Genomic DNA, 15275 nt, shown 5'->3' on the forward strand with positions numbered 1-15275 from the left:
GAAGGTTCACCAAACTGATTCCTGGGATGTCAGGACTGTCTTATGAAGAAAGACTGGATAGACTTGGTTTATACTCTCTAGAATTTAGGAGATTGAGAGGGGATCTTATAGAAACTTACAAAATTCTTAAGGGGTTGGACAGGCTAGATGTAGGAAGATTGTTCCCGATGTTTGGGGAAGTCCAGGACAAGGGGTCACAGCTTAAGGATAAGGGGGAAATCCTTTAAAACCGAGATGAGGAGAACTTTTTTCACACAGAGAGTGGTGAATCTCTGGAACTCTCTGCCACAGAGGGTAGTTGAGGCCACAGTTCATTGGCTATATTTAAGAGGGAGTTAGATGTGGCCCTTGTGGCTAAGGGGATCAGGGGGTATGGAGAGAAGGCAGGTACGGGATACTGAGTTGGATGATCAGCCATGATCATATTGAATGGCGAATGGTGCAGGCTCGAAGGGCCGAATGGCCTCTACTCCTGCACCTAATTTCTATGTTTCTATGTTAAACATAGTACAGTCAAAACCGAGTGGATCTTACCCCCAATGTTTTGTTGCCCCTGCAGTTCTTGCCTGGACCCAGGATGAGCCAGTGTGTGTCCAGGGAGATGCCTGATGGGGGTTGGGGATGGATGGTGGTACTCGCTGGCTTTATCAACAACTGCCTCCTGGTTGGCGTTGCCCGATCATTTAGTGTGTTCTTCGTCGACTTAACCAGACACTTCCAGGAGACGTCTAGCCGAGTTTCCTGGGTCATCTCCATCGCCATGGCAACGCAGCAGCTCGCAAGTTAGTCCCGTCGTCTCCTTTCACCGCGCCGTTCGTCCGCGCTATTTACCTCGAAGAGTCGCGGTGGCGCAGCGGTAGATTCGCTGCCCCGTCCCACCTACGCGCACCTTTACAGGCCACTGCCGGCCACCCGTCAGAGGTCCTGAGAGGTCTCCAGACCAGACTGATCCCTGGGGTGCCAGGACTTTCATATGAAGAAACACTGGATAGACTCGGCTTGTACTCGCTAGAATTTAGTCTGTTAGCATTCATAGCAAAAGGATTTGAGTCTAGGAGCAGGGAGGTTCTACTGCAGTTGTACAGGGTCTTGGTGAGACCACACCTGGAGTATTGCGTACAGTTTTGGTCTCCTAATCTGAGGAAAGACATTCTTGCCATAGAGGATTTGAGTATAGGAGCAGGGAGGTTCTACTGCAGTTGTACAGGGTCTTGGTGAGACCACACCTGGAGTATTGCGTACAGTTTTGGTCTCCTAATCTGAGGAAAGACATTCTTGCCATAGAGGGAGTACAGAGAAGGTTCACCAGACTGATTCCTGGGATGTCAGGACTTTCATATGAAGAAAGACTGGGTAGACTCGGCTCGTACTCGCTAGAATTTAGAAGACTGAGGGGAGGATCTTATAGAAACTTACAAAATTCTTAAGGGGTTGGACGGGCTAGATGCAGGAAGATTGTTCCCGATGTTGGGGAAGTCCAGAACAAGGGGTCACACAGTTTAAGGATAAGGGGGGAAGTCTTTTAGGACCGAGATGAGAAAAACATTTTTTTTTCACACACAGAGAGTGGTGAATCTGTGGAATTCTCTGCCACAGAAGGGAGTTGAGGCCACACAGTTCATTGGCTATATTTAATAATAATAATAATTTCATTTATAGAGCACTTTAAAAACAAACATAGCTGCAACAAAGTGCTGTACATCACTAATCATTGACAAAAAAGTTAATACACACCAAAAATAACAATCAAAAGAAATAGTGGGAAAAGACATGCAAAATAAAGAAACATCAAAAAGACCACAAACAGAAGCAAAGCCTCAGGCATGGTCAAAAGCCAGGGGGTACAAATGTGTTTTAACACTGGATTTGAAGATGAACAGTGAGGGGGCCTGTCTGATGTGCAACGGCAGGGTGTTCCAGAGTGCCGGAGCAGCAACAGAGAAGGCTCTATCCCCTCTGAGCCTCTGGCTAGACCTCGGTACCTCCAGGAGCAGCTGACCAGCTGACCTGAGGGACCGGGCAAGAGCGTATGGGTGGAGCAGCTCAGAGATGCAGGAAGATTGTTCCCGATGTTGGGGAAGTCCAGGACAAGGGGTCACAGCTTAAGGATAAGGGGGAAATCCTTTAAAACCGAGATGAGAAGAACTTTTTTCACACAGAGAGTGGTGAATCTCTGGAACTCTCTGCCACAGAGGGTAGTTGAGGCCAGTTCATTGGATATATTTAAGAGGGAGTTAGATGTGGCCCTTGTGGCTAAGGGGATCAGGGGGTATGGAGAGAAGGCAGGGATGGGATACTGAGTTGGATGATCAGCCATGATCATATTGAATGGCGAATGGTGCAGGCACGAAGGGCCGAATGGCCTACTCCTGCACCTAATTTCTATGTTTCTATGTTTCTATGAGAGGGAGTTAGATGTTGCCCTTGTGGCTAAAGGGATCAGGGGGTATGGAGAGAAGGCAGGGATGGGATACTGAGTTGGATGATCAGCCATGATCATATTGAATGGCGAATGGTGCAGGCTCGAAGGGCCGAATGGCCTCTACTCCTGCACCTATTGTCTATGTTTCTATGTTTCTATGAGAGGGAGTTAGATGTTGCCCTTGTGGCTAAAGGAATCAGGGGGTATGGAGAGAAGGCAGGGATGGGATATTGAGTTGGATGATCAGCCATGATCATATTGAATGGCGAATGGTGCAGGCTCGAAGGGCCGAATGGCCTCTACTCCTGCACCTATTGTCTATGTTTCTATGTTTCGATGTTTCTATGTTACCAGGTCCAATGGGCAGTGCATTCGGGAAGCGTTACGGAGCCCGGCCGGTTGTCATGGTCGGAGGAGTTTTAGCCTCCCTTGGGATGTTTGTGGCCTCTTTCGGACAAAGTCTTCTACACTTGTACCTCTCTATCGGACTTCTGACAGGTCAGCTTTCTTGGAATTCACCTGAATTATTAAATGAAGCAATAATGGTGCATTTGGACAGCAGTAACAGGATCGGCCCAAGTCAGCATGGATTTACGAAGGGGAAAATCTTATCCAAGATTCAGATTCAGATTCAGATTCAATTTTAATTGTCATTGTCAGTGTACAGTACAGAGACAACGAAATGCATTTAGCATCTCCCTGGAAGAGCGACATACCACATGATTTGAATAAATAATAATAAGTGTCCGGGGGGGGGGGGTGGTGATTGGCAGTCACCGAGGTACGTTGTTGAGTAGAGTGACAGCCGCCGGAAAGAAGCTGTTCCTCGACCTGCTGGTTCGGCAACGGAGAGACCTGTAGCGCCTCCCGGATGGTAGGAGGGTAAACAGTCCATGGTTGGGGTGAGAGCAGTCCTTGGCGATGCTGAGCGCCCTCCGCAGACAACGCTTGCTTTGGACAGACTCAATGGAGGGGAGCGAGGAACCGGTGATGCGTTGGGCAATTTTCACCACCCTCTGCAATGCCTTCCGGTCGGAGACAGAGCAGTTGCCATACCATACTGTGATGCAGTTGGTAAGGATGCTCTCGATGGTGCAGCGGTAGGAGTTCACCAGGATCTGAGGAGACAGATGGACCTTCTTCAGTCTCCTCAGGAAGAAGAGACGCTGGTGAGCCTTCTTGATCAGAGTAGAGGTATTGTGGGTCCAAGAGAGATCATCGGAGATGTTGACTCCCAGGAACCTGAAGCTAGAAACACGTTCCACCTCCGTCCCGTTAATGTGGATGGGGGTGTGCGTGCCGCCTCTGGACTTCCTGAAGTCTACAATGAGCTCCTTGGTCTTCTTGGAGTTAAGGGCCAGGTTGTTGTCAGCGCACCATGCTGCTAAGTGCTGGACCTCCTCCCTGTAGGCCAGCTCATCGTTGTTGCTGATGAGGCCAATCACCGTTGTATCATCTGCATACTTGATGATGGTGTTAGTACCATGTACAGGTGTGCAGTCATAGGTGAAGAGGGAGTAGAGGAGGGGGCTCAGCACACAGCCGTGAGGAACGCCGGTGTTCAGGGTGAGGGTTGAAGAGGTGTGCTTGTCTAACCTCACAGACTGTGGGGTCTGTTGGTTAGAAAGTCCAGTATCCAGTTGCAGAGGGAGGGGTCGATGCCCAATTTACCGAGTTTGGTGATCAGTTTTGATGGTATAATGGTGTTGAATGCTGAGCTGTAATCGATGAACAGCATTCTTCTGGGATTTTTTGAGCATGTAACTGGGAAATTGGACAAGGGAGAGCCAGTGGATGTAATGTATCTAGACTTTCAGAAAGCATTTGATAAGGTCCCACACAGGAGATTAGCGGACAAATTTAGACATAGAAACATAGAAACATAGAAATTCAGTGCAGGAGTAGGCCATTCGGCCCTTCGAGCCTGCACCGCTATTCAATATGATCATGGCTGATCATCCAATTCAGTATCCCATCCCTGCCTTCTCTCCATACCCCCTGATTCCCTTAGCCACAAGGGCCACATCTAACTCCCTCTTAAATATAGCCAATGAACTGTGTGGCCTCAACTACCCTCTGTGGCAGAGAGTTCCACAGATTCACCACTCTCTGTGTGTGAAAAAACAGTTTCTTCTCATCTCGGTTTTAAAGGATTTCCCCCTTATCCTTAAGCTGTGACCCCTTGTCCTGGACTTCCCTAACATCGGGAACAATCTTCCTGCATCTAGCCTGTCCAACCCCTTAAGAATTTTTGTAAGTTTCTATAAGATCCCCTCTCAATCTCCTAAATTCTAGAGAGTATAAACCAAGTCTATCCAGTCTTTCTTCATAAGACAGTCCTGCCATCCCAGGAATCAGTCTGGTGAACCGTCTCTGCACTCGCTCTATGGCACTAATGTCCTTCCTCAGATTTTGGAGACCAAAAACTGTACGCAATACTCCAGGTGTGGTCTCACCAAGACCCTGTACAACTGCAGTAGAACCTCCCTGCTCCTATACTCAAATCCTTTTGCAATGAAAGCTAACATACCATTCGCTTTCTTTACTGCCTGCTGCACCTGCATGCCTACCTTCAATGACTGGTGTACCATGACACCCAGGTCTCGCTGCATCTCCCCCTTTCCCAATCGGCCACCATTTAGATAATAGTCTGCTTTTCCCGGTTTACTTTTTTTTGCCACCAAAATGGATAACCTCACATTTATCCACATTATACTGCATCTGCCAAACATTTGCCCACTCACCCAGTCTATCCAAGTCACCTTGCAGCCTATCCAAGTCACCTTGCCAGTAGACCACATGGTATTGGGGGTAGGGTGTTGACATGGATAGGGAATTGGTTGGCAGACAGGAAACAAACAGTAGGGATTAACAGGTCCCTTTCAGAATGGCAGGCAGTGGTGAGTGGAGTGCCGCTAGGCTCGGTGCTGGGACCGCAGCTATTTACAATATATATTAAAGACTTAGATGATGGAATTAAAAGTAACATTAGCAAATTTGCAGATGACACAAAGCTGGGTGGCAGTGTGAACTGTGAGGAGGATGCTATGAGGCTGCAAGGCGATCTTGGATGGTTTGGGTGAGTGGGCAGATGCGTGGCAGATGCAGTTTAATGTGGATAAATGTGAGGTTATCCACTTTGGTGGCAAGAACAGGCAGGCAGATTATTATCTCAATGGTGTCAGATTAGGAAAAGGGGAGGTGCAACGAGACCTGGGTACACCAGTCACTGAAAGTAAGCATGCAGGTACAGCAGGCAGTGAAGAAAGCCAATGGCATGTTGGCCTTCATACGAGAGGATTTGAGTATAGGAGTAAAGAGGTCCTTCTGCAGTTGTACAGAACCCTGGTGAGACCACATCTGGAGTATTGTGTGCAGTTTTGGTCTCCTAATTTGGGGAAGGACATCCTTGCAATTGAGGGAGCCCAGCGTAGGTTTACAAGGTTAATCCCCGGGATGGCGGGACTGTCATTGAAACATAGAAACATAGAAATTAGGTGCAGGAGTAGAGGCCATTCGGCCCTTCAAGCCTGCACCGTCATTCAATATGATCATGGCTGATCATCCAACTCAGTATCCCGTACCTGCCTTCTCTCCATACCCCCTGATCCCCTTAGCCACAAGGGCCACATCTAACTCCCTCTTAAATATAGCCAATGAACTGTGGCCTCAACTACCCTCTGTGGCAGAGAGTTCCAGAGATTCACAACTCTCTGTGTGAAAAAAGTTCTTCTCATCTCGGTTTTAAAGGATTTCCCCCTTATCCTTAAGCTGTGACCCCTTGTCCTGGACTTCCCTAACATCGGGAACAATCTTCCTGCATTTAGCCTGTCCAACCCCTTAAGAATTTTGTAAGTTTCTATAAGATCCCCTCTCAATCTCCTAAATTCTAGAGAGTATAAACCAAGTCTATCCAGTCTTTCTTCATAAGACAGTCCTGACATCCCAGGAATCAGTCTGGTGAACCTTCTCTGCACTCCCTCTATGGCAATAATGTCCTTCATCATATGATTGGAAAGACTGGGCTTGTATTCACTGGAGTTTAGAAGGATGAGGGGGAAATTTCTTATAGAAACGTATAAAAGGACTGGACAAGCTAGATGCAGGAAAAATGTTCCCAATGTTGGGCGAGTCCAGAACCAGGGGCCACACACACAGTCTTAGAATAAAGGGGAGGTCATTTAAGACTGAGGTGAGAAAACTTTTTCACCCAGAGAGTTGTGTGAATTTGTGGAATTCCCTGCCACAGAGGGCAGTGGAGGCCAAGTCATTTAGATGGATTTAAGAGAGAGTTAGATAGAGCTCTAGGGGCTAGTGGAGTCAAGGGATATGGGGAGAAGGCAGGCACGGGGTTATTGATTGGGGAAGGTACACAAAAGTGCTGGAGAAACTCAGCGGGTGCAACAGCATCTATGGAGCGAAGGAAATAGGCAACGTTTCGGGCCGAAACCATATAACCATATAACAATTACAGCACGGAAACAGGCCATCTCGACCCTTCTAGTCCGTGCCGAACACATAATCTCCCCTAGTCCCATATACCTGCGCTCAGACCATAACCCTCCATTCCCTTCCCATCCATATAACTATCCAATTTTTCTTCAAACGGGTCATTGATTGGGGATGATCAGCCATGATCACAATGAATGGCGGTGCTGGCTCAAAGGGCCGAATGGCCTATTGTCCATTGTCTAAAATTAGTTTGAGTAGAGAGTTATGAAAATAAATCACAGATTATTTGTCCAAGCGGGTTTCAGCGACCCTTGTTTTGTTCCCCAGGTCTGGGTTGGGCATTGGTTTTCACCCCGACTATGGCGATGGTCTCCAGATACTTCGACAAGCGGCGAGCGTTGGCCACCGGCTTGGCGTTCACCGGAGTGGGAATCGCCTCGTTCTTCTTCTCCCCGCTCTTCCGCCTCCTGATCGACGCCTACACGTGGCGCGGGGCCCTCCAGGTCGTGTCGGCCATCTTGCTGAACCTGTGCGTGTGTGCGGCCCTGCTCAGGCCCATCCGCCTGCTGGGGGACCTCCCCGTGGCGAGCGAGGCCTCAGGCTGCTGGGAGAAAGTGACGAAGGCCTTGGATTTGGGCCTACTCCGGCAGCGAGGCTTTGTGGTGTACACCCTTGCGTTAACCCTGATGACCACGGGCTATTTTGTGCCCTACGTACACCTGGTGGCCCACGGCAAGAATCTAGGCTTCACCGACTACCAGGCGGCCTTGCTTCTGTCTCTCACCTGTATCCCCGACACTATTGCTCGCATGTTTTCAGGCTGGCTCTCCGATCTGAAACTGGTCCGTTCCATCCACTTACTATTCCTCTGGAGTGTCCTCAGTGGGATCAGTCTCTTCCTCCTGCCGTTAGGCCGAACCTTCCCGACTCTAATGGTGGCAGGCCTCTTTTACGGCCTATGTGCTGGAGGCCTCTCCCCTCTCTTCTTCTCCACTCTCCCAGATATCGTGGGTGTCGGTCGGATTCTCAACGCCACTGGCCTCTTCCTGATGCTACTCAGTGTCGGTGGGCTCCTTGGACCCCCCCTGTCAGGTAATTAATTTAATTTCTCCAGGGGTAATTCACCGCTGCTGGCAAACGGTTTTGTTTGGAGATTCTGCCCGACCCTGCTGAGTTACCCCAGCTTTTTGCTTCCAAAAGCACTTCTAGAGTGAATAGTTTAGAGATAACAGGCCCTTCAGCCCACCGAGTCCGTGCCGTCCAGCGATCCCCGCACACTAAGGGGTTGGACAGGCTAGATGCAGGAAGATTGTTCCCGATGTTTAAGAGGGAACTGCAGATGCTGGAGAATCGAAGGTTACACAAAAAGCTGGAGAAACTCAGCGGGTGCAGCAGCATCTATGGAGCGAAGGAAATAGGCAACGTTTCGGGCCGAAACCCTTCTTAAGGGTTTCGGCCCGAAACGTTGCCTATTTCCTTCGCTCCATAGATGCTGCTGCACCCGCTGAATTTCTCCAGATTGTTCCCGATGTTGGGGAAGTCCAGAACCAGGGGCCACACACACAGGGTCTTGGTGAGACCACACCTGGAGTATTGCGTACAGTTTTGGTCTCCTAATCTGAGGAAGGACATTCTTGCCATAGAGGATTTGAGTATAGGAGCAGGGAGGTTCTACTGCAGTTGTACAGGGTCTTGGTGAGACCACACCTGGAGTATTGCGTACAGTTTTGGTCTCCTAATCTGAGGAAGGACATTCTTGCCATAGAGGATTTGAGTCTAGGAGCAGGGAGGTTCTACTGCAGTTGTACAGGGTCTTGGTGAGACCACACCTGGAGTATTGCGTACAGTTTTGGTCTCCTAATCTGAGGAAAGACATTCTTGCCATGGAGGATTTGAGTATAGGAGCAGGGAGGTTCTACTGCAGTTTTGTACAGGGTCTTGGTGAGACCACACCTGGAGTATTGTGTACAGTTTTGGTCTCCTAATCTGAGGAAGGACATTCTTGCCATAGAGGATTTGAGTATAGGAGCAGGGAGGTTCTACTGCAGTTGTACAGGGTCTTGGTGAGACCACACCTGGAGTATTGCGTACAGTTTTGGTCTCCTAATCTGAGGAAGGACATTCTTGCCATAGAGGATTTGAGTATAGGAGCAGGGAGGTTCTACTGCAGTTGTACAGGGTCTTTGTGAGACCACACCTGGAGTATTGCGTACAGTTTTGGTCTCCTAATCTGAGGAAGGACATTCTTGCCATAGAGGGAGTACAGAGAAGGTTCACCAGACTGATTCCTGGGATGTCAGGACTTTCATATGAAGAAAGACTGGATAGACTCGGCTTGTACTCGCTAGAATTTAGAAGATTGAGGGGGGATCTTATAGAAACGTACAAAATTTTTTTGTCACACACAGAGCGTGGTGAATCTGTGGAATTCTCTGCCACAAAAGGTAGTTGAGGCCACACAGTTCGTTGGCTATATTTAAGAGGGAGTTAGATGTGGCTAAAGGGATCAGGGGGTATGGAGAGAAGGCAGGGATGGGATACTGTGTTGGATGATCAGCCATGATCATATTGAATGGCGAATAGTGCAGGCTCGAAGGGCCGAATGGCCTCTACTCCTGCACCTATTGTCTATGTTTCTATGTTACTAACACTATCCCACACCCACTAGTGACTATGTTTAAATTTACTCCAAGCCTGTACGTTTTTGGAGTGTGGGAGGAAACCGAAGATCTCGGAGAAAAACCCACGCAGGTCACGGGGAGAACGTGCAAACTCCGTATAAACAGCGCCCGTAGTCGGGATCGAACCCAGGTCTCTTTAGCTGGCGTTTTCCCTGACTGAGAATTGAACCCAGATCAGAGCGCAGAATTCTAACCACTAGACCACCAGGGGATGCCAAGGTGGTTCGGGGGCTGGAGGTGGATGTATGGAAGCAGTGAATATCAGTGAATGACTCGAAGCCCCATCAGCGTAGACTCACCAGTTGCTCAAGGCCCTAGTGAGACCACACCTGGAGTATTGTGTGCAGTTTTGGCCTGTTGGCCTTCATAACAAGAGGAGTCGAGTATAGGAGCAAAGAGGTCCTTCTGCAGTTGTTCAGGGCCCTAGTGAGACCACACCTGGAGTATTGTGTGCAGTTTTGGCCTTTTGGCCTTCATAACAAGAGGAGTCGAGTACAGGAGCAAAGAGGTCCTTCTGCAGTTGTACAGGACACTGGTGAGACCACACCTGGAGTATTGTGTGCAGTTTTGGCCTGTTGGCCTTCATAACAAAAGGAATTGAGTATAGGAGCAAAGAGGTCCTTCTGCAGTTGTACAGGGCCCTAGTGAGACCACACCTGGAGTATTGTGTGCAGTTTTGGCCTGTTGGCCTTCATAACAAGAGGAGTCGAGTATAGGAGCAAAGAGGTCCTTCTGCAGTTGTACAGGGCCCTAGTGAGACCACACCTGGAGTATTGTGTGCAGTTTTGGTCCCCTAATTTGAGGAAGGACATTCTTGCTATTGAGGGAGCCCAGCGTAGGTTCACCAGGTTAATTCCCGGGATGGCGGGACTGTCATATGCTGAGAGAATGTGGAGCGGCTGTGGGCTTGTACACTCTGTGGAGTTTAGAAGGATGAGAGGGCATCTCATTGAAACATATATGAGATTATTAAGGAATTGGACACACTAGAGGCAGGAAACATGTTCCCGATGTTGGGGGAGTCCAGAACCAGGGGGCCACACACACACACACACAGTTTAAGAATAAGGGGGGGTCGGCCATTTAGAACAGAGATAAGGAAACACTTTTTCACCCAGAGAGTTGTGAGTCTGTGGGATTCTCTGCCTCAGAGGGTGGTGGAGGCCGGTTCTCTGGATGCTTTCAAGAGAGAGCTAGATAGGGCTCTTAAAGATAGCGGAGTCGTGAGTTGTGAGTCTGTGGAATTCTCTGCCTCAGAGGGCGGTGGAGGCCGGTTCTCTGGATGCTTTCAAGAGAGAGCTAGATAGGGCTCTTAAAGATAGCGGAGTGAGGTGGGGAGAAGGCAGGAACGGGAGGGGTGCTGATTGGGGATGATCAGCCATGATTACATTGAATGGCGGTGCTGGCTCGAAGGGCCGAATGGCCTCTACTCCTACACTACTCTATTGTCTATTGTCTACCATCAGGACTGCTGGAGGACCGGACTGGGAGTTACAACACCTCGTTCATGGTGTCGGGAGGATTCAACCTGGTGGGGTCTCTCGTCCTCCTGCTCATCCCGGGCTTTTTCGCCCGCAGCGAGACCGCCTCTGGGCAGAGGACGGGCGCCACGGCGAGCCGCCATCACGGCGAGCGACACGATGCCCGAGAGAACGACCAGAGCTGAGCCCACGCCTCGGGGACAACAACACCAGCTGGAAACCACACTGACCGATTCTGGAAAGCAGCGGGAAAATTGCCAGCCGCCAGATAGGACCGTACGATGGACAACTTCTAAAGAGCCTGTCCCACTAGGCCGAGATTTGTGCCTCATTTACGCCTCCTGTGTAGAATAAATCGTCACGTCATTAGAATAGAAACATAGCCAATAGGTGCAGGAGTAGAGGCCATTCGGCCCTTCGAGCCTGCACCATTCGCCGTTCAATATGATCATGGCTGATCATCCAACTCAGTATCCTTCTCTCCATACCCCCTGATCCCTTTAGCCACATCTAACTCCCTCTTAAATATAACCAATGAACTGTGTGGCCTCAACTACCTTCTGTGGCAGAGAATTCCACAGATTTAAAACTTTTCCACCCAGAGAGTTGTGTGAATTTGTGGAATTCCCTGCCACAGAGGGCAGTGGAGGCCAAGTCACTGGATGGGTTTAAGAGAGAGTTAGATAGAGCTCTAGGGGCTAGTGGAGTCGAAAGATATGGGGGAGAAGGCAGGCACGGGTTATTGATTGGGGACGATCAGCCATGATCACAATGAATGGCGGTGCTGGCTCGAAGGGCCGAATGGCCTCCTCCTTTATAGGCATGCAGGTGCAGCAGGCAGTAAAGAAAGCGAATGGAATGTTAGCTTTCATTGCAAAAGGATTTCATTATAGGAGCAGGGAGGTTCTACTGCAGTTGTACAGGGTCTTGGTGAGACCACACCTGGAGTATTGCGTACAGTTTTGGTCTCCAAATCTGAGGAAGGACATTATTGCCATAGAGGGAGTACAGAGAAGGTTCACCAGACTGATTCCTGGTATGTCAGGACTGTCTTATGAAGAAAGACTGGATAGACTTGGTTTATACTCTCTAGAATTTAGGAGATTGAGAGGGGATCTTATAGAAACTTACAAAATTCTTAAGGGGTTGGACAGGCTAGATGCAGGAAGATTGTCCCCGATGTTAGGGAAGTCCAGGACAAGGGGTCACAGCTTAGGAATAAGGGGGAAATCCTTTAAAACCGAGATGAGAAGAACTTTTTTCACACAGAGAGTGGTGAATCTGTGGAACTCTCTGCCACAGAGGGTAGTTGAGGCCAGTTCATTGGCTATATTTAAGAGGGAGTTAGATGTGGCCCTTGTGGCTAAGGGGATCAGGGGGTATGGAGAGACGGCAGGTACGGGATACTGAGTTGGATGATCAGCCATGATCATATTGAATGGCGGTGCAGGCTCGAAGGGCCGAATGGCCTCTACTCCTGCACCTAATTTCTATGTTTCTGTTTCCTGCACCTATTTGCGCTGTTTCTATGACCCGGATGGGGCAATGAAATTCTTACTTGTGGCAGCACAACAAAACATAATACATAACAGGGGGAGAGGAAAATAGTTCAATAAATAGCAGATATAGTGCAGCAATAATATAGTCAGTTGCAGTTCAGAGCTTGATTGTTGCCAGGTTTAATAGCCTGATGGCTGTGGGGAAGTAGCTATTCCTGAACCTGGACGTTGCAGTCTTCAGACTCCTGTACCTTCTACCTGAGGGTAGCAGGGAGATGAGTGTGTGGCCAGGATGGTGTGTTGGTCTTTGATGATACTGCCGGCCTTTTTGAGGCAGCGACTGCGATAGATCCCCTCGATGGAAGGAAGGTCAAAGCTGATGATGGACTAGACATTAAAACCCAGGTTATTGGTCACAAGGACATCAGCCATGGTTGTAAGGAGCAGAGAGGTCCTTCTGCAGTTGTACAGAGCCCTAGTGAGACCACACCTGGAGTATTGTGTGCAGTTTTGGTCCCCTAATTTGAGGAAGGACATTCTTGCTATTGAGGGAGCCCAGCGTAGGTTTACAAGGTTAATTCCCGGGATGGCGGGACTGTCATATGCTGAGAGAATGTGGAGCGGCTGTGGGCTTGTACACTCTGGAGTTTAGAAGTACCCCATTCCTGCCTTCTCCCCATATCCCCTGACTGCTATTTTTAAGAGCCCTATATAGCTCTCTTGAAAGTATCCAGAGAACCGGCCTCCACTGCCCTCTGAGGCAGAGAATTCCACAGACTCACAACTCTCTGTGAAAAAAAAGTTTCCTCGTCTCCGTTTTAAATGGCTTACCCCTTATTCTTAAACTGTGTGTGTGTGTGTGGCCCCTGGTTCTGGACTCCCCCAAAATCGGAAACATGTTTCCTGCCTCTAGCGTGTCCAAACACTTAACTATCTTATATGTGGTGAATCTCTGGAATTCTCCGCCACAGAAGGTAGTTGAGGCCACAGTTCATTGGCTATATTTAAGAGGCTAGATGCAGGAAGATTGTTCCCGATGTTGGGGAAGTCCAGAACAAGGGGTCACACAGTTTAAGGATAAGGGGGAAATCTTTTAGGACCCAGATGAGGAAAACATTTTTCACACAGAGAGTGGTGAATCTGTGGAATTCTCTGCCACAGAAGGTAGTTGAGGCCACACAGTTCATTGGCTGTATTTAAGAGGGAGTTAGATGTGGCCCTTGTGGCTAAAGGGATCAGGGGGTATGGAGAGAAGGCAGGTATGGGATACTGAGTTGGATGATCAGCCGTGATCATATTGAATGGCGGTGCAGGCTCGAAGGGCCGAATGGCCTCTACACCTGCACCTATTTTCTATGTTTCTATGTTAGCGTGTCCAAACCCTTAACAATCTTATATGTTTCAATGAGAAACCCTCTCATCCTTCTAAACTCCACAGAGTGTACAAGCCCAGCTGCTCCATTCTCTCAGCATATGACAGTCCCGCCATCCTGGGAATTAACCTGGTGAACCTACGCTGGGCTCCCTCAATGTCCAAAGCAAGAATGTCCTTCCTCAAATTAGGGGACCAAAACTGCACACAATACTCCAGGTGTGGTCTCACTAGGGCCCTGTACAGCTGCAGAAGGACCTCTTTGCTCCTATACTCAACTCCTCTTGTTATAAAGGCCAACAGGCCAAAACTGCACACAATACTCCAGGTGTGGTCTCACTAGGGCCCTGTACAACTGCAGAAGGACCTCTTTGCTCCTATACTCGACCCGATTAATCTTCAAACTAAAAACCAAAGATACTAGAGGAGCTCCTCTTAATATCTTTGCTAAAGACACAGGAGACATTAACAAAATGGCCGACCCCGGTTCCTAGACAACCAGGCGCTCCGTGTCAATTTTAACAGGGAGATAGACGTCACAAGAGTTTATTAACTGGTTTTTTTTAATTGTTTTGACAGCAAACAAGAGGTGGGATTTCACAGGGAGAAGTCCCACCCAATCATCTGATCCACAGGCCACAGTTAAATCCAATCCCTGAGTTTTAAGGCACTAAAACTGGCAGCGAGCGAGAGAGAGGCAGAGAGGCCAGAACTGCCACTAGTTAGATTTAGGTCTGAGGCCTAACGCCGCTGTCCCACTTAGGAGACCTGTGGAGTCTTTGCGCCCCAACAAAGGTTTCCGTGCGGTTCCCGGAGGTCTTTGTCAGTCTCCCTACCTGCTTCCACTACCTGCAACCTCCAGCAACCTCCGGCAACCTCCGGGAACCTCACGGAAACCTTGGGTGGGGCCTCAAAGTCTCCAGAGGTTTCCGTTCAGGTTTCCTAAGTGGGATGGGGGCATAACGGAATATGGGGGGAAAAGCAGGAACAAGGGGGACTGATTCTGGATGATCGGCCATGATCGTATTGAATGGCGGTGCTGGCTCGAAGGGCCGAATGGCCTCTACTCCTTCCTGCACCTATTTTCTATGCTTCGATTTGGATGAGTGGACCTTGCCTTCTGCCACTTTTCCAAAAACATATACTATGTTTTAAATTAAATAAGGTTGGAAATATCTTTGGGTGGGGAAAAAAAAAAAAAACCCAATCTTCCGATTGCAACCCGTGGAATAAATAATCCTGTTTTGACCGAGAGGTTCGTGGTTTAGTTTAGAGATCCAGCGCGGAAACAGGCCCTTCGGCCCCTCGAGCCCGTGCCGGCCAGCGATCCCCTCCCCCCCTCCCCCCCCGCATACACCCACTTAGGGA

The 15275-nt window shown here is 49.0% G+C and overlaps 1 protein-coding gene across 1 annotated transcript; it reads left to right on the forward strand.

The window, feature by feature from the left end:
• The first annotated feature begins 564 nt into the window (after window positions 1-564).
• Window positions 565-11392, forward strand: LOC129694239 (monocarboxylate transporter 13-like). The gene is made up of 4 exons (XM_055630952.1): window positions 565-782; window positions 2777-2920; window positions 7202-7966; window positions 11022-11392. Exons 1-4 carry the CDS (start codon window positions 578-580, stop codon window positions 11219-11221), a joined length of 1314 nt encoding a protein of 437 aa, XP_055486927.1. The 5' UTR covers window positions 565-577; the 3' UTR covers window positions 11222-11392.
• The last annotated feature ends 3883 nt before the right edge of the window (window positions 11393-15275 follow it).

This window comes from Leucoraja erinacea, unplaced genomic scaffold, assembly GCF_028641065.1.
Source record: "Leucoraja erinacea ecotype New England unplaced genomic scaffold, Leri_hhj_1 Leri_58S, whole genome shotgun sequence".
Taxonomy (NCBI): domain Eukaryota; kingdom Metazoa; phylum Chordata; class Chondrichthyes; order Rajiformes; family Rajidae; genus Leucoraja; species Leucoraja erinaceus.